Source organism: Corvus brachyrhynchos, unplaced genomic scaffold (genome assembly GCF_000691975.1).
Source record: "Corvus brachyrhynchos isolate BGI_N302 unplaced genomic scaffold, ASM69197v1 scaffold115, whole genome shotgun sequence".
Taxonomy (NCBI): Eukaryota; Metazoa; Chordata; class Aves; order Passeriformes; family Corvidae; genus Corvus; species Corvus brachyrhynchos.
In genome coordinates, this window is record NW_008239553.1 from 6443163 (window position 1) to 6461386 (window position 18224).

The window sequence follows — 18224 nt, forward strand, 5'->3', positions numbered from 1 at the left end:
ATTTCAGAGCATTTGCATGAGTTCCTTCATCTCCCTGCTACTGAAGCACAGGCACGTTCTGCTAGGGGGGAAGATGACATTCATGGCTCTTTTGTACTAACCCATGATGCCCTTTTTCCTGCCCATTGGGATGCTGCACGTTTTTCCAAACGGTTCTCTGCGTCATTCTGGAGTACAGCAGCTTCCTGCGCTCTGCAAATCGGTAAGGTCACAGCAATTTCTTTTTCTATTTATGATCTTTCAAATAAAAAATATGATGGCAGATAAAGAACGCCTCTCCCAAGGCCAGACAGCCAAATTTTCCCGTAGTTTTACTAAACCAAACGTTAATTCTTCCATAACCACTAGTTCTTTGGTTAAAATATAAAACAAGTAGCTCATTGTAAATACTGTTTTGTTTGCCACTACTCACCAGTCTCCTTATGTTTTACAGATTACTACAGACAACAATTTTCTTTACAATAGATGATAAAAGTCTTAATAATCTGTGATTTTTTTTAGTGAAGATAAAAAATGTCCTGAGTGGAAAAGGTTATGTCTCTTATTTACATAAACCAAGTGCCTTTTTTCTGAGGTGTTGCCAGCATATCAATTCAGTTCCTTGTTTTGCCATGTTCCATGTTTTGTGCATGGACCACGACAAGAAAATAAGTCTCCTTATGCTTCCATTACCCATCATTAAAGGAAGCTAAATTTTATTAGTTTTGTTAGAAATAAACCCTTCAGGACAGAATTCAATTTTAATCACCATATATATAAACATAAAGCTAGAACTAGTCACCAGTTTTATTTCATTATTTTATGTAATAATATAGTAAAAAATTAGAGTGTTAATTTCTTTTTTAAATGGCTTCATCAAGGCACTATGTAGCTGTCAACCCTATAGCCTTCTTTAAATACTCTTAATATAAGCACTCAGAGACTCTAATCCCTTTCTGCAGAGGTGAAGGAAAATCTGAATCACAATCTGATGTTGATGTCTGGGATATCCTGAGGAAAGCTCCTCCTACGGAATACGAGAAAATTGCTTTTCAGTATGGTATCACAGATTTGCGTGGGATGCTGAAACGCCTCAAACGCATAAAGAAGGAAGAGAAAAAAAGCACAGGTTGGGGAGATATGTTTCTTCCAAATACAGTGTTCATATCTTCTCTTTTGGGAGTTTTTCAAATATTAACATCAGCTGAACAGCAGCAGACACAAGACCATGAGAAAGAGTAATTTCCTGTTCCAGTTATTACCCAGTCTTTACATATGAAATGCTGATTATCAAAGATTGCAGCTATGCCCAATACTCTGAGACACCTTGCTCTGAAACTCTGGATGTACTAAACACGCTCACTTCACCAGTTTTACAAGCTTGGCCCCTTATATTTCCCTGAACATAAAACAACATCCTCTACTTGCCCTCCACCCCAACTAGTCAGTATGTCAGGCAACAGTGATATATTTAAAGAATTTAATTTTCATTGGTATGATACATTTGGAATTCTTGAGCCTTTTCTAGTCCTGTGAAGTATTAATTGCCTAATCGTAACTGATATTTTTTTTTTTTTTTAACTCTAAAACAGAGAAGGCAAACTGCTATTTATCAGTACTGAGAAGACCAAGTATAATTTTCCTACATGGGCAGATGTAATTCTATTTAGGATGTGTTGATGTACCTATTCACATCTTATTTAGAATATTCTACTTTGCTTCTTTTGGTTTGTAACGCATGCTTGTCATCCTGTGTTAAGGAAAAATAGAAAACGGCACAGGATGAAGAACAGACAGAAATGGTAAAAATTCAAACAGGGATGCAGAATGTGGGGAAGGTTTAAGATGATGATAAACAACATGAAAGGGAATAAAGATTTGTTGCATGACCCAGAATGAAAAAAAACAAGTATAAAAATTATAAAGATTTTTTTTTTTTTATCCTTCTTCATCATAGCATTCCTCAAGAAACTGGATCCAGCTTACCAAGTAGACAAAGGGCAAAAGATTAAATTAATGGTTGAAGTTGCCAATCCAGATGCTGACGTGAAATGGCTGAAGAATGGACAGGAGATCCAAGTGAGCGGCAGGTAAACTAGAAATATGAGAAATCTGAAAAGGAATGAGTTACAGCTTGGACACAGCAAAAAATCTAGCTTTTCTTAGAAGGAAAAGCATCAACGGAGAAATAGGAGCTGAGAAAGAATCTATGTAGTACTATGGCTCAGGGTCAGTTTGCTGTTGTCGTAACTTTTTCTTTTCTCTTCCCTCTGCTCTACATATCTACATGTGGAACTGGATGCTTCCATCTACCTACTTAGCAAGTAAGTCCTGAGATTCTGTTCTGCTCTTTATGTGTATATCCAGGGTTCAAATGTACTTTGTCCTGATCTGGGATATACTTCAGTGCAACTTGTTTGTAAAACCAATTTCCAGTGATTTTGTGCTGAAGCCATTTTTAATGGTAGTCATGCTAGATGTTAGAACACATCCAACACCGTTCACAGGAGTTTGTAGATCTCACACTTGGAGGAAGATCCCCCGTAATTTCCTATGCTAGTTTTTCAAACACTGCTGCTGTTCCCCACACCAGGACAGGGCTATTGGGCTTGAGTCCTTACAAATCTTGCCATTGATGGCAGAAAAAGAGTAGGAATCTTTTTCTCTTCCAAGCAGGAGAAGACAGTGGCTGGGTCCAAAAGGGTTTTTCCCTGATAATTACATTTAGATTGTCTTTTCAGATATATTTTTGAGGCTGTTGGGAATAAGAGAATACTGACCATAAACCACTGCTCCCTGGCCGACGATGCAGCATACGAATGTGTGGTAGGGGATGAGAAGAGCTTCACAGAATTATTTGTAAAAGGTGAGCAATGGTAGCAAAAGGAAAGAGATCTCCCCTAATATTTAGCATTGAATTACTGTCATTTCCTCTACTCTCAGATTGATCTTGCAGGAAAGGAAATTCTCAAACATATTAACAAATTCTGAGATCTCTTGAAGTAGATAGTTTTCTTACAGTTAAATGGAGGAAAATTTTGCCAGTAACAGCAACCAGGAAAGCATAGGAAAGCAGCACTGTGATAGTTACCATTAATTCTCATTTGGAAACTTATTTACATCTCAACAATAGGGCTAGAGACTTACTTTAAAAATTTGGTTCCACTCAAGATAAACATGTGTCCCAGGCTCTACAAGCAGATCAAATAGTACAGAAAAGTAATGCCTCCTGTTTAGAATTTCAGAATATATATGAAAACTGTTTAATCCTGTATTTTTATTCCAACTCATGAAAAACGTCATTTGAAAATTCTGATAAGGTGATCTGGCACAGTAAATTTTAATTTCAAACACAGAGAGCACCACCATTTATTTGTCCAGGGACTCTTCCTGTGGAGTAGAGAGTGGTGAAATCTACCTCTGGTCTCCAGCCTTTCAGAATACTGTTTTAATAAAATTCTCTCTATTTCTAGAACCTCCAATCCTGATCACTCACCCGCTGGAGGACCAGATGGTGATGGTTGGAGAGAGAGTGGAGTTTGAGTGTGAAGTGTCTGAGGAAGGAGCTACTGTGAAATGGTAAGGGAATAGAAGAAAAAACCAAACCAAACCAAACCAACATGAAACCATCTTCCTCCATGGAATATAGCAGGTGTGGGAAAAAAAAGGGAGAAGGCATCCTACATAATTGTTTTCAGGAAAAGATTGTTCCTCCTCCTATATGTCAAACATTGAGGAGGAACTGAGAGACAAAAATATGACACAAAAATCCAGATTAAATATAGATATTTTTTAGTGTCTCTAGAGTTTCTTGCTCAGTGTTTACACTTCAGTAATGTCTAACTACTGCCCAGACTAATGAGATCTGTACTGTGACGAGTTTGCTGTACTTTTTGAAATCTTCTGGTCTTCTCAACTGCAGTGAGCTGTTTGGGTTTCTAAAGCATTTTTTCTTAGGTAAAATGTTAATTGTCTCTTGAGACACAGAGGGAACACATCTGCTATGGTGATCCTGCAAAGCTGGTCATTATGCTTATGCAGCAAGACGGATTAAGGTGACAAACATTTAGACCATAGAGCCTGTTTTCTTGGGCATTCCAGCTGAGCAGAAGCTGGAAGGTTCATGCTGCTTGGGCAGACATGACAAGCAGGGCTTATATACTATGTCTCATGCACACTATTCTCACTTCATTTCTCTACCAGATGAAATTCCCTTCTGCTTGTTAACAGCTTCAGGCACATGGTTATCAAGCATTCCCACAATGCCCATGACATTCCTGGAAAGTGCCAACTAATGATCTGCTATCCCAAAGGAAGGAACTGGGAATTTAAATGGAGTGCGAGAGCTAGTACAGCATGTGCGTTACACTATTAAAGCTGCAAGCACAGTTACACACATTCTCTCGTTCAGGAGCTGCTTGCAGATGCCTGGTCACAAGAGATGGGGACAACCAGATCTGTCCCTCTCAGAACACAGTGCAGCTGCCACACTTTGATCCTGTGCCTTTGAACAACTCCCATACGTTTTGCAGAGCTGTTATCTGTGGGATGGGCATTTGATGTGACAAGGGCAAACCAGCAGCTGTCTCAGTCTGAAATGCAGCAAGTGGTCAGAGAAACTCATCAAATCATTGTTATGGAAAACTGAGCAGCTAGACATTCACACTGTATTTTACTGGTTTTGTTATGTGAGACTCTGTCAATGCTCTTTGGCAACAGAAGGGAACATTTTGAACAGCGGAGAGAAGTGTCCAGGGAAAACTTGAAACACAGTGTGGAGAAAGAGTTCCAGTTTTATGGCTCATTAGGGAAATGCTCAGCAGTTTAAGCCAAGTAACAGGCACTAACTGAGAGCACCTGTTATAGCTCTTACACTCTTTAAACCCAGGATGTAAAACCACAAGCACATGAACAAAGACAATTATGTGACTTGCACAAGACAGAAATAAGGGTGAGGCATGGCCATCAGACTAGGGCTTGGAGAATTCATTATGGGGGTCTCGTCAGAGAAATCAGAAAATAAAGATCACCCAGAAAGGTTTCACATTATTACAACTCTTGCAGTACTATGGAACAGGTTTTTTCTAAATTTCAGATGGTCTTGGAAATAAGATAATTCTTGAAGAAAAAAATGTAATAAAATACATAGTTTGATCTAATTTTTCCATCTCTGAATGCTGGATGGACCATCTTATCAGCTCCAAATCAAAACAAACCATAGTAATGTATATTTATAGCAATAAATCTGTGTGTCCAAATTATCACATAGTACCTACATCAGTGATATCTCAGAAGACATTAACCAATTAACCCTTAGAATCCAAACAGGAAATAGGAAAGCATTTCCAGACAAAGAGGCATTAAGTGATAAACTTGAGAACAGATATTTGATCTTGCAGATGTTCAGGACTTGGAAAGACTAAACCACAGCTGACCTACCTATTACTGCACTAGTTCTGCTTCACATGTGAGGCTGGACCAATGATCCATGGTGTTCTGTAAGCCAACACTTCTATGATTCTATATAATGCTTCACTTGCGCTTTAATATCAACAGATTCTTCTACTTTATAGTTCCAATTGCCAAAGAAAAGGCCTGTAATATTACCTTAGAGAGGCTTTCTGCTTTTCACAGCAGCAGTGTATTATTTCAAGCCAAATGATATCTGGGAGTCCTTTTTGAGGTTTACAGTCTCTATTTGTCACTACATCCCTCTGCAAACACTCTACTCATACACAGCACCAGCAATGTGCTAGTCAGTAAAACAAACACAAGTTAAAGATAGTATTCCCTTCCCAGAGATTTAAGACATGAGTCATTACAAATAGCCTATTTTCATCACTTAGACAAGATTTCAAGAGAACTCTTTCTTACCAATGCGTGAATAGAACATTCAGATATTTTTCATGAGTCATGTATCAAAATAGATCACAGAAAAATAGATTTAAAAGTTCATCTCCAGAACTTTAGCCACAGTACATGTGCTTGGCTTTGCATTTAGTAACAGCAGCATGCTGAACTTTGGGATTACAGTCCGTTCTCAGCAATTCAGCAAAGGTTTATGCATTGCATTGTAGCACTTGTTCCAGAAATAATTTGCATGAATCAGAACACCAGCCTTAGGAGATCATCTTACATGTTGCCTCAGACTCGTCTGAAGAGGGATGAAGAGGAAACAAAAGGAAACATTACCCTGACAAGAATAGTAAGCATTGTGTTTCAAGTGGTTGTTAAAGGCATCCTCTGTTTCCTCCCTTATCATCGCTGTTCTGGAGGCCAGTCCTTCACTAAACCAACCATAAGTTCCAGTGAGCTGCACAGTAACAAACAGTTATGAGGCAGTAACCTGTAGGTGTTCTGAAATGAGGTTGCATCAGGTACATCTAAGTCACAAGCTCTACGATTCTTGTCTCTGCCTAAAGTTTTGATCTTGTGATTTACTTTAGCAGGCTCTAACAGAGATAAAAGGTTTTCTTGCATACATCTACTTAGAAATTAGAGCTATAGTATTTTAATGAGTCCCAAGTAGCATTTCAATTTGCTATTCTGTAAGCTCATTTGTTAAGCTGAATAGTCACTGAGTCCCTGGTCACAAATAAATCACAAATAAGGGAAATGACAAAAAAGTAGAAAGAATATTTTTACTCTATTAGAATCATACATATTTTCTATTTGTTTTTCCGTGTGACTATCAAAGAGAAAACCTTTTTCATTTACAAACTGCAGCAGTATTCAAGTAACATAATAGAAATACATTCAAGTAATAATAAAAAATGTAACTACAAAATTAGTAAACTGAAGAAATTACAAGTTATTTTCTTGTAGCCTGTTTATGTTATTTAGGATTAGAAACAGGAAACCCCTAAAACATCTTATGTAATTTTGTATGACCTTGATTAAACAGCGTGAATCCTCCCTGCACATTTCCCTTCATGACGATTGGAAATTACAATAATTAAATTTCCTCCTGGATGGTGAAGCTTAATTTAGTAAAGTCTTAAATATACTGTGGCATCCTTGAATGGAAAGAGCTACCAAATTCAAATTACACATTCATTTGAATACATCCTAAAATTTTCTTCTTTTACTGATGCCCACAAACCATGGATTTATACCAATTATATTTCATATCAGGAAAATTAAGACTTGTAAGTAATATCCCATCAAGTCTCATTTACTTTATGGCAGTTTTTAAGACAGTAAATTCCCTGCCGGTGAAGTGTGTTTTCATCCCTAAATCTTCTACAGCATTTAACACACTTTCATGTTTAACTATAGCATATAAATAGAAAAAAAATCAAGTAATACTTTGTGGTGAATTCTCTTGAACCAGAAGTCAAATACCTAGGGAAAATTAATGGTCAAGATAGAGGCATTCTGGTTCCACTTACACTTGTGCAACAATCTCTTTTTTGCTAACTTGAAATGCTACAAAGATTGGATTCACCTTATCTTCCACCCTCTAGTGACACTGAGATGACTTTTACTCTCCTCTTTCAACCATACCAAAAATTACTCAAAACTATTTGGTATTTCAGGGAAAAGGATGGAATTGAACTGACACGAGAAGAAACTTTTAAATACCGATTCAAGAAAGATGGGAAAAAACAGTATCTAATCATTAATGAGTCAACCAAGGAGGACAGTGGGCACTACACCGTGAAGACCAATGGTGGGGTATCAGTCGCTGAACTGATTGTGCAAGGTAGGCACAGGGAATGTCACAGAACCAGAGAAGCTGAAAAAAGAGAACAGGCTGAAGGTAACCTTCTCCAGATAGTGCACAGTGGTAGCATAATCCTCCTGACAGGGAAAAAGAAGATGCAATAAGGGGCATAGGGGTTGATAATTGGTCTTGAGGAGAACTCAGACCTGTGTGCCGGATATAACAGATACCCTGATAACAACAGGTGCTTAGTTATCAGTCCTGTTAAAGCCTTGCATGCCGTGTATTTCCCTTCATATTTCCTCCTTCCTTAAACAGCTTGCTCAGCCCTTGCCTCTTCTACTCAGTAAATCCACACCATCTACTTACAGAGCTGTTCTGATTTTTTATGTGTGTATCGATTATTCTCACGATATCAGAGAAAAAGCTGGAAGTTTATCAGAGCATTGCGGACCTGACAGTCAAGGCACGTGACCAGGCAGTCTTCAAGTGTGAAGTTTCTGATGAGAACGTGAAAGGAATCTGGTTGAAAAACGGAAAGGAGGTGATCCCAGACGAGAGGATAAAGATCTCCCATATCGGCAGGTTAGTCTTGTTTCAGAAAGCAGGTACAGGCTTGGGTATTGCATTGCAATCCATAAGAATTGTTATCTCAGGGGACAGCAGTATAAAGTAAGACTTTTTCCTGGCTCCAGCTCAAAGGTAAAAAGTTTAAAAGCTTTTCATCTGCAACCAACATTTGGTGACAGACTTGGTTTAGTATGTGTGCAGTCTTTCCAAGTTGGTGCATTTTACAGGTATGGTTTCAGTGATACATCACCAAAAGTAAACCTTAGTTTTCATTAGGATTGCATGGTGTTTTGGTATTCAAACAATGTAGAAAACATATTGTTGATAACTTTAAAATTAACAGTAGTGTTTAGATGAGACGTGAGTAAACCCTAGAGAAAACTTAGTGTTTATATTAACATATACTGTTGTGTAATTCTGTGCTCAAGTTTCCTAGAAGTCCAGCTACTACTGGAAACGGAGACCAAGAAGATTCAGCATTAAATGCTAGGTGAAGTCTTTCTTGGTACTCTTTTCTGTATTCTGTTTTGAATTTAAAATAATACAGGGATGGAGCATCACTTTTAAGTTTGTTCAGTCAAAGTTTATTGTTGTCACAATCTGATCAAATCAAACCAGTCAGCAGTGTTACAACTGCCCTTAAAACGGTAAAGGACTGGACTAGAGCAAGGAAACTGCTTCCTCTCTTCAAACTAGTCTTTGCATCTACCTTGACAAAAAAAATCCATTCATTGAGAATGTGCTGAGGTGGATTTGCTTTAATACTGAAAGCAGAGCAGTCTACAGCCCTGGTGGTTTTTCACTTGTGTCATGGCAAGGGAAGAAGAAATAATAATTTCTGTCAATGTCCTATAGCCTGCACCTTGTCTCTTGAGGTAGCCCTGTTTCTCCTGGAGAGGTAAGGAAGGGAGTGGAATATATTTGTTCATGTTTCCAGAATCCATAAGCTAACTATTGAGGATGTAACACCAGAGGACGAGGCTGATTATTCCTTCATTCCCCAAGGATTTGCTTACAACCTTTCTGCCAAGCTTCAGTTTTTGGGTAAGCTATCTTAGAAGGTGTAATGGGAATTCCAGAGGGATAAAATGGTGATATTAATCATGGTTATACCAGGAAAGATCTCTTTTCTGATACCTCAATATAGGCACATTGCTTTTCCTTGTTGTTTTGCATTACCATTATCACATTGTTTTACAGAGCCTGTTTTTTAATTTATTGTATAAATCTGCTGATTAATATGCCTTATCAAGTTTCAATCAATTTTTAAATTACTTTGTGGGTGCAGATGCTATGTAAATTCTGTTTTCTGATCTATTTCTCCTTCCCTGTCTCCTCTTTTTTTTTCCCCTCCAGAGGTCAAGATAGATTTTGTACCAAGAGAAGGTAAGAACAGCAGTCATTATTTATATGTAAGTAAGAATGTTTTCAATAGCAAAGTAAGCAGTATAATTTTTCATTTTTAATTTAACGCATGGATATTCTTTTCTTTTTTCATTCAGATTACTCAAACTATATTTAAAACTTATTTTCTCTACCTTTACTATAGAACCCCCTAAAATACACCTTGACTGCCTGGGCCAATCCCCTGACACTATTGTCGTGGTGGCTGGGAACAAACTGAGATTGGATGTTCCTGTGTCAGGAGATCCAACACCCACTGTCATCTGGCAGAAAGTAAACAAGGTAATGTGCAACCTGACACAGTGTCTGAGGCAAGTCACAACAGCAAATTTATTTTTCCTTCTCAAATCTTGCTTTGGTTTATAGTTATATACAAGTATTTTCATCTTCCTTTCAATTTTATGTTTTTAAGCCTCAGGAACAAAAATTAAATACCTGCACTGCAGCTGCTTGGGACTTATCTGGTTTTGTGATTCATCCTGAACTGTTCCTTTTTTTGAACTGTTCCCTGTTTTTTTAGTCCAAAAGAAGGGGCTGAGTATATATGAGTAAATATATGTACATGCAGATCGAAGGATACCATACACATTTATTCTCTTCCTACCTCAGGGAAAAATAAATAAATTATGAGTCATCCCCACCACCTTCACCTGATAGAAGGAACATATTCTGGGGGTGGCAGCTTCTTTTTTTTAATCTTTATCAAGGATTCTACAATCTGTGAGGAAAACGTCATCCTAGCAGACTAGTGGCATAACACTGAATTTGGTATAATAAAAACAGAGGACACTTGCTATTTACCTTATCAAAGCAATTATAAAACATCAGAGAAAGAATTTAGAAGTTAGACTTAAAATGTTAAGTGAGCTTCCTTTCTGGATATCTCAAAATATCCCCACCCCTCACCATCTGTGGGCTCTTGAGCTATAACTAGCACAAAACAGAAATATTTTGCATAACATTCTACAGCATCATTACACTTCCATATGTATAGATATAGAAAAAATGATATTGCCAATTATGTTAATTCCCCCAATCTCCTATTCTTCATGATTATGCCTCATTCTTGTTCAGGTTAGCATATTTAATAGCACTCAGGACATTTTATCTACAATGCGGAATTAGTATGGAAACAAATAAGAAAAAAACAAGAAATTGACTCTTCTATAGAGAAGTTTCTCTGATAAAATGACCCTAGAGTCCTCTATACAGTGTTACTTCTGAGGTGTGAGGTCTCAACATATGAGGAAAAGCAGCTAGTCTTGATTGAAGGATATGTAATATATACTTACTAATGAAATTCTAAACAAAGAGTAGCACAGCCTCAAAAGATGCAGTTCAATGAGTGTTACAGACCTGCCTGTATTTCTAAGTGTTAAAATATTCACATCAATTTACTTTCCCATGGTTACAGAGAGAAGTAATCCTTATTTTTGTACTTAGGCATATTGAGTAACTAGTACCAGAGGACACAGACAGGTTCAGCTGCAAGTTTGCTTTTGCTGACTTATCCTTCCCTTGATTCACTGCATTCTGATACATCTTTTTCCTTTCCTGCTTTTTACTTTGGTTTTGGTAGATTTTCTTCCCAGGTCTTGCTGCCTCACTTCGCTTTTCTCACACCTCCATATTCAATCCCTCTAAAAAACTCCTCTCTATCTTGCAGAAACAGCCTTACTGCTGTGCTCAGCCTTAGCTGACTTTCTGTGGTTTCTTTGCTTATCTAGAGAAACGACCTCCTTCGAAACAAGGATGATTCCATGACTCCCTCGGAAAACAGCAGTGATTTAAATACTGATAATAAGGTATGTTCCTTATTATTTATGCAATCACACAGAAGTGCTTAGTGTTTTCCAGATAAAATGTCATATTCAAAAGAAATAAAATTTAAGTCAGTAGATATTAAAAATGGTGACTCAAATAGCACATCAGGCCCACTCTCCTGCCTCACAGCAGTAATTACCAGACACCTGCTGGGCACAAGAGACTTGGTGAGCAATTTTAGAGTAGGAAGCTGATTGAGAAAATCTTTCTAATCACCATCACATGGTGGCTGGGTTACAAGGAATCAAAGCAGTTATTTGAAAACTCTTTTAAATTTACTTGCGATTTTTTTCCCTCAGTAACCTGTAAGCTTCAATAATAACTAGGACAAAATCTTACAGGACACATGGAAAGATGACAATGGGTCAAGAGAGTGGATGGACTATAAAGCAGTGAAACAGGACTCACTTCCATTTTTCACATAAATAACTTTTCTCTTGATAAAGAATATTTTTCTTATACAGCAATAAACCATTCTCAGGATTAGGATTGTGCTGTACTAGTCACTATTTGGATATGTATTCTTTCTAATGGTTCCTGTTCTAAATCTAAAGACATGTAAGGAAGAAAGGAGTGCATTACATATGTACAACTGAATTGTGGACATTTTGTTTATATTTTAGCAAAAAAGTGGAAAGTTTCCCTTTATGACATTGAGTGGCAGAAATCACACTGATGCCATTAACATTTACAAGAAACTTACTTTAATTTATACAATAACCAATTGTTATCCATGAAACTCTTTGGAGTGATATGCTAGCAGCTATCCCAAGGAAGAATTTCTGGAGGTACTTAGTAACTTCTTTGAAACATAACTGGGTTTGTGTAACTAGTGGTGAATCTCAACAACCTGCCGACTTTCAGAACCAGTTTTCCCAGGTGTTATTTTTGTGAGCCAACCAATCTGTATTGTCTCTCTTCTACATACAAATAGAATTTGAAAAATGTTACAGCTTTTCAATAATATTCAATAATATTCAATGATTTATTTTCACCAGCTTACACACAGATTCATCAGGCTGTCTCTGGCACAACTTGCAATGATTTTATCTGTCACTTTCACTGCCCACAGCTCCTGTTTGAATCTGAAGGCAGAGTCCGTGTGGAGATGCATGAAGATCATTGTGTCTTCATCATTGAAGGGGCAGAAAAGGAGGATGAGGGAGTGTACAGAGTTATACTTAAGAATCCAGTTGGAGAAGATAAGGCCGATATCACAGTCAAAGTTATTGGTAAGTGAAGGAAAGAAACAACCAAAGCATGAAAGAATCTTGAGTTTGCAGAAACTCACCCTTCTCTAAAACTGATTCAAGTTCTGACTTTAGGTTTAGAAAAATGGGAAAGGATCCTAAAGAGAGGAACATTATCAATCATAAATCTGGCAGGAGTGTTTTTTCAGAGGTAGTTGCCTTCTGTGTGAAAAGTTAAGGGAACAACTGCCAGCAGTAATCCATGTATTTCCTGTTTCAGGTGATCCTATCATTTTATGGATGACATTCCATTCTGAAGTATATGCTTCATGCTTGTCTGAGATCAGAAAAGTTTCTAGTCATTTTGTTGTGGATTATGTTTTTAAGCAGAGATTACTTCATTCTATAAGCAGTAAACAGTTAATGGAATAAAGAAACATAATGTATCTGACCAAAGATAAACAGATTGAAAGACTCTTCAATGAGTCACAAAAGGCCTGGGAGGAATATGATTCTGAGGCAGTAAATTTGATAAATTTTTCATAATATTTAATTTTCTGGCACACATAACAAAAGGACAAGTTATAAACAAATTAGAAATGATAAAAGAAAATTACTTTTACCTACAGTATTAAAATTTAGAATTGCTTGGTAAACACTAAGTTTCCTTCCATCTTTTATAAACACTAAATTGGGATATTTACTATGAATATCTCCAACGTGACATAATATGTGAGACATGCAGTCATTGTATTTTATAAAGTTTATTTCAGAGAAAATAGGAAACCCTGGAGCAAGGCTCATCTTACAGAATAGAATTACCTCATTACCTTACATTTTTGCAAAAATTGTATTATGTCTGGGAAGAAAAAGGGAGCTGAATTCTCAATGGTATTTAAAGGAAACCAACCTAACAAAGAAGCATCAAAGAGCAGGCTTCCCTTTAGATTAAGTTAATACATTCTGGTTGTACCTATTGTTTCTGTCTGACAAAGCTGTATCCCAGAATCACAGAATAAACTTGTTTGGAAAATATTTCTGCTATCATTAAGTCCGACCTATGGCCGAACACCACCATGTCAACTAGACCAGGCACTGACCGCCACATCAGTCTTTACATAAACACCTCTAGGGATGGTGACTCCCTTGGCTGCCCATTCCAAAATCTAATCACCCTTTCTGTGAAGAATTTCTTCCTAATGTCTAACCTAAACCTCCCCTGGTGCAGCTTAAGCCTGTGTCCTCTCATCCTGTTGCTGGCTGCCTGGGAGAAGATGCCAAAACCCACGTGGCTATACCCTCAGGTAGTTGTAGAGTTTCAGGGAGTAGTAGAGAGCAATAAGGTCCGCCCAGAGCCTCTTTTTCTCCAGGCTAAACACCCCCAGCTCCCTCAGCTGCTCCTCCTGAGACTTGTGCTCCAGACCCTTCACCAGCATCATTGCCCTTCTCTGGATGTGCTCCAGCACCTCAGTGTCCTTCTTGTAGTGAGGGGCCCAAAACTGGGCACAGGGTTCGAGGTTTGGCCTCACCAGTGCCAGGTGCAGGAGGTCAATCACTGTCCTGGTCCTGCTGGCCACACTAGTGCTGATACAGGCCAGGATGCCATTGGCCTTCTTGGCCACCTGGACACACACACTGGATCATGGTCAGATGCTGTTTACCAGCACCCCCAGGTCCTTTTCCACTGAACCATTTTCCAGCCACTCTTCCTGCAGCCTGTATTGCTGTAGGGGCTTATTGTGGCCAAAGTGCAGCACCCAGCACTTGATCTTGTTGAACCTTATGCCATTGGCCTTGGCCCATGATCCAGCCTGTCCTGGTCCCTCTGAAGAACCCTCCTGCCCTCCAGCAAATCGACACTCTAACTCAACTTGGTGTCATCCATGAATTTGCTAATGATAGACTCAATACCCTCACCTAGATCATCAATAAAGACATTAAACAGGACTGGGCTCAACACTGATAATGGGGGACACCACTAGATCGATACCATAGAGAAAAAAAGTGTTAAAAATATTTAATTTACTTGCATAAAGAAATTGAAACAGTAACACCTCTCTTTCATTCTCACACTTTCTTCAGATGTTCCTGACCCTCCAGAAGCTCCCACAATCAGCAACATTGGAGAAGATTACTGTACTGTGCAGTGGCAACCCCCTAAATATGATGGTGGGCAACCAGTACTTGGTAAGGAGTCCTAAAACATGAAGTCCCCTGCAGCTTTGCATATATTTTTTGCTGCTCCTTTGAAATGGCACAGAAGTGTTCTCTTTGTTTAGACATAAGGAAGGCTGACCCTCAGATAGGAGCTATTCTGATGCGTTGAACCTTCAAACCGGTCTAGGTTCTCTCTCTCCAATTTTGAGGAGAGAGTGCCCCCTGCCTGTGCGATTTGAGTCAGAGAAGTATTTCAGCAAACAAGTTATGAAGCACGAAAAGGTGATACGAAAAATAGCTAAAGCTAAGTATTCTCATTCAAGACCGAAACTTTAGGTCAGTAAACAGGACTTTGTACTTACCTAGGAATATCAAAACAGATCTGTGGCCACCTCAGTCATCAACTCCAGACATCTGCAATCTCAGGCACTCATGCAATACAAGTTTTATTGAGGAAAACTACTTCATAATACTACTTCATAAAAACAGTTCAATCATTTTAGCGACCTTAAAATCTGTACTAAAAATTAGAGTGCAGTTACCACGTGACGCAGGAAATGAGCCAGCACAATCAAGATTATCACTGACACCATTTTAAGTTCTGCACTGTGCATGGTGAGTTTTAGATAGAACTCTTTGATCCTCAGAAGAAAAAGAAAATAATGCAGGGTCTTGACTAATTTTAGGGGGAAAAATCCTCTGGAGTCCGTATCTAGCAATTTGTTTAACAAAGATCTCTGGAGCTTGAGTTTCTTTGGAAAAAAAATACATTGTAAGCTATATGGACTCCCATGCGGATGCCAAGGCTAGAAATGTCTAAAATTCTTTTAATCCCCTGAATAGCATCTGGAAGAGAGAGTTTGTATTTGCTTTTGGATGTTTGGACTTCATTAATTTCCACAAGATCTATCTCATTTAAGTCAAAGAATTCACCTGTGCAGGAATAAATAAGGTACTGCTGGGCCAGTGCTTTGTGGTATCATGTATTCTGACAGGAAGCAAGCAAGAAGTCAGCAGTTTAAAATACTATGTGCAAAGATATTTACCAGTAGCTGTGTCATTAGCACAGGCAACCCCCACCTCATTGACTACACAAAGCCCATGATTTTGTTTTGTAGAGATTTTAGGGCACATATTTCAAAAAGTTCTTTGCTTTGCTTTCACTGTCAAAAGAAGGATTTTTTAAATGTCCCACTAAAATCCCTTTTCACCACCTGAGGAGGTTTCTTAGCACAGGGCTGCACTACTGGTAGAGCTCCAATAAAACACCTACAGCAGGGGGAGAGGAAAAACCGAGATGCAGCACTACCCATTCAAACAGAGCTTTAAAAGCAAGTTTAAAAGGCAGGGGGGAAAAGGCATATGCATTCTTATCTGTCTTCATATTGTTACAGATGGCATTGTAGGCAGTCAGATACACTCTTTATTAGTTATATCCAACAGATATAGAAAAGAAATTCACACCCCATCTTCACCTTTCCTGGGGTTTTGTGTGCTTTTTATATTACTAAAACAGTATCTTTAACTCTCACACATTCAGTGCGTTTGGGGAAATAATCTGCTTTACCAAATGTCACCAGTACGACCAGTATTGTCATTTTACCTCCTTTTTGCCTGTTTTTTTTAACTGCAAATATCTTCATTTCGACACTTATGTGCTTAACACTGCTTATCTATAATGGCAAAAAAACCCCCAGAAACTGAGTTGAAACTTCTCTCAGCCTCATAGACCCTGCTGAAGAGAGAAAAAAACAGGAACAGACCAAAGGAACCATAGGTTTTTTGCTTACAGCATTTAACTCTGAAAGCTACTGAAAACAAGCATGCTGGGATTACATCTCTATGCATTTAAAGTGATGATACAACCTGTCAGCTTAAAGATACTTTCACTACTCTTTTCCCAGAACATTCTGTAGACTCCCATGCTCTTTGGCATTGACAGGAAAGGCTGCTGATGCATGGTGTCTGTGCCTACAGCATGCCAGCAAATCAAATGTGCCTGTCATACTCTTCATCCCTTGAGACACCTTAAGTGTGAATCATAGTTCCCAGGTATACCAAAGAGACTTTTGCAACTTTGATAGCCACGACCTTGGTGAGCAGCAGGGACTGAATCACTCCCCTGCATGGCCCAATTATAAGTCCTTGCTATGGACTTTACACTATTGTAGCTGACCACTGCTACAGACATCTGTACAGACCTCTGTAGTCACGGGGTAGAAACACACCTATACAATACACTCAAATACATGGCACATGTACATGAGTATTCAGTGCATTCTCTGATTATTCATGCTGTAGTTAAAAGATGAGTAGCTTTCATAGCAAAGTTTGTTTAAAAGAAGCCTACGTGGATCGCACCCAGTCACGCTATCTGCAACACAGAGAAGTGGCAGAAATTTAATATAGTTGAATGGAAAGGAACAGTTCAGTAGCCCCTTGTAGCAGGTCAGCTGGAAAATATCAGGCATGTATGTTTCCAATGTGATATACAACCATCCTCCATATTAAGCATGAGGAATCACAGATTCCATTCCCAGTTTTGGGAAATGAGAAGTTTATCCTTTATACTGATAATCCAGCCTCACTTAGTCATTCTGGAAAACAGCATGGTAGCGTTGGAAAGGCTATGGATGTTGAGGGCGCGACGGAGAAGTGCTAAGACATGGATTCCAGGCATACAGGTGACACCTTAAGCTGTACTAGAGATTCGCTCTGCAGTGCACCCGGCTCTCTTTGTTCTCTGTTACCATACAGGCTGGCTTTCCTTCCCAAGGAAATCAGAGCAGGAAAAACAGTGAGTGGCCATATCTCACTCACTGTGGGGATGAAGCAAGCTGAGATCTGCATTGTCTGGGAAGCATTCTGCATTTCCACTACTTTGCAAAGAACACAGAGATCTAGCATCAGCTATTAGATAAAACAATAATTTAAAAAAAAAGGAATTGTCAAACTGTTCTTCCAATTAATTTTTTGTGGGGGATTGATGTTGTTAGTCAAGGTTAGTGAATTACAGGAGAACAGAAGAAAGAAATTAATTTTTTAACTCTATACCTCATCTTCTACATTTCAAGGAAACTTCTCTTTCACTTAAAAAGATTTTCTTTTTTCCTGCATGTGAGAGAACAATTTCCAGTTCTTTTACATCATAACAGCTGTTCTTTCCAGGCTATATTTTAGAGAGAAAGAAGAAGAAGAGCTATCGATGGATGAGACTGAACTTTGACCTTTTAAAAGAGCTAACCTATGAAGCCAAGCGAATGATTGAAGGAGTAGTTTATGAGATGCGGATTTATGCTGTGAATTCTATTGGCATGTCCCGGCCAAGCCCTGCCTCACAACCCTTCATGCCAATTGGTGAGTTTTGAGACTCCATGGTATTTCTAGGATAAAACCAAGACAGAAAAATTTTGACCTCTTCTCTACAACCGCTC

The 18224-nt window shown here is 38.4% G+C and overlaps 1 protein-coding gene across 2 annotated transcripts in view; it reads left to right on the forward strand.

The window, feature by feature from the left end:
- MYBPC3 (myosin binding protein C, cardiac) overlaps positions 1-18224 on the forward strand; it is a 62778-nt gene that overhangs the window by 22647 nt on the left and 21907 nt on the right. For both annotated transcript variants that reach the window (XM_017742298.1, XM_008639667.2), the window contains 15 exons: positions 179-202; positions 942-1108; positions 1937-2069; positions 2301-2303; positions 2721-2845; positions 3453-3558; positions 7518-7684; positions 8065-8230; positions 9153-9259; positions 9572-9601; positions 9765-9901; positions 11347-11424; positions 12516-12675; positions 14716-14820; positions 17959-18147. In XM_017742298.1, coding sequence (XP_017597787.1) covers positions 179-202; positions 942-1108; positions 1937-2069; positions 2301-2303; positions 2721-2845; positions 3453-3558; positions 7518-7684; positions 8065-8230; positions 9153-9259; positions 9572-9601; positions 9765-9901; positions 11347-11424; positions 12516-12675; positions 14716-14820; positions 17959-18147 — 1697 coding nt within the window. The remainder of the gene's footprint in view (positions 1-178; positions 203-941; positions 1109-1936; positions 2070-2300; positions 2304-2720; positions 2846-3452; positions 3559-7517; positions 7685-8064; positions 8231-9152; positions 9260-9571; positions 9602-9764; positions 9902-11346; positions 11425-12515; positions 12676-14715; positions 14821-17958; positions 18148-18224) is intronic.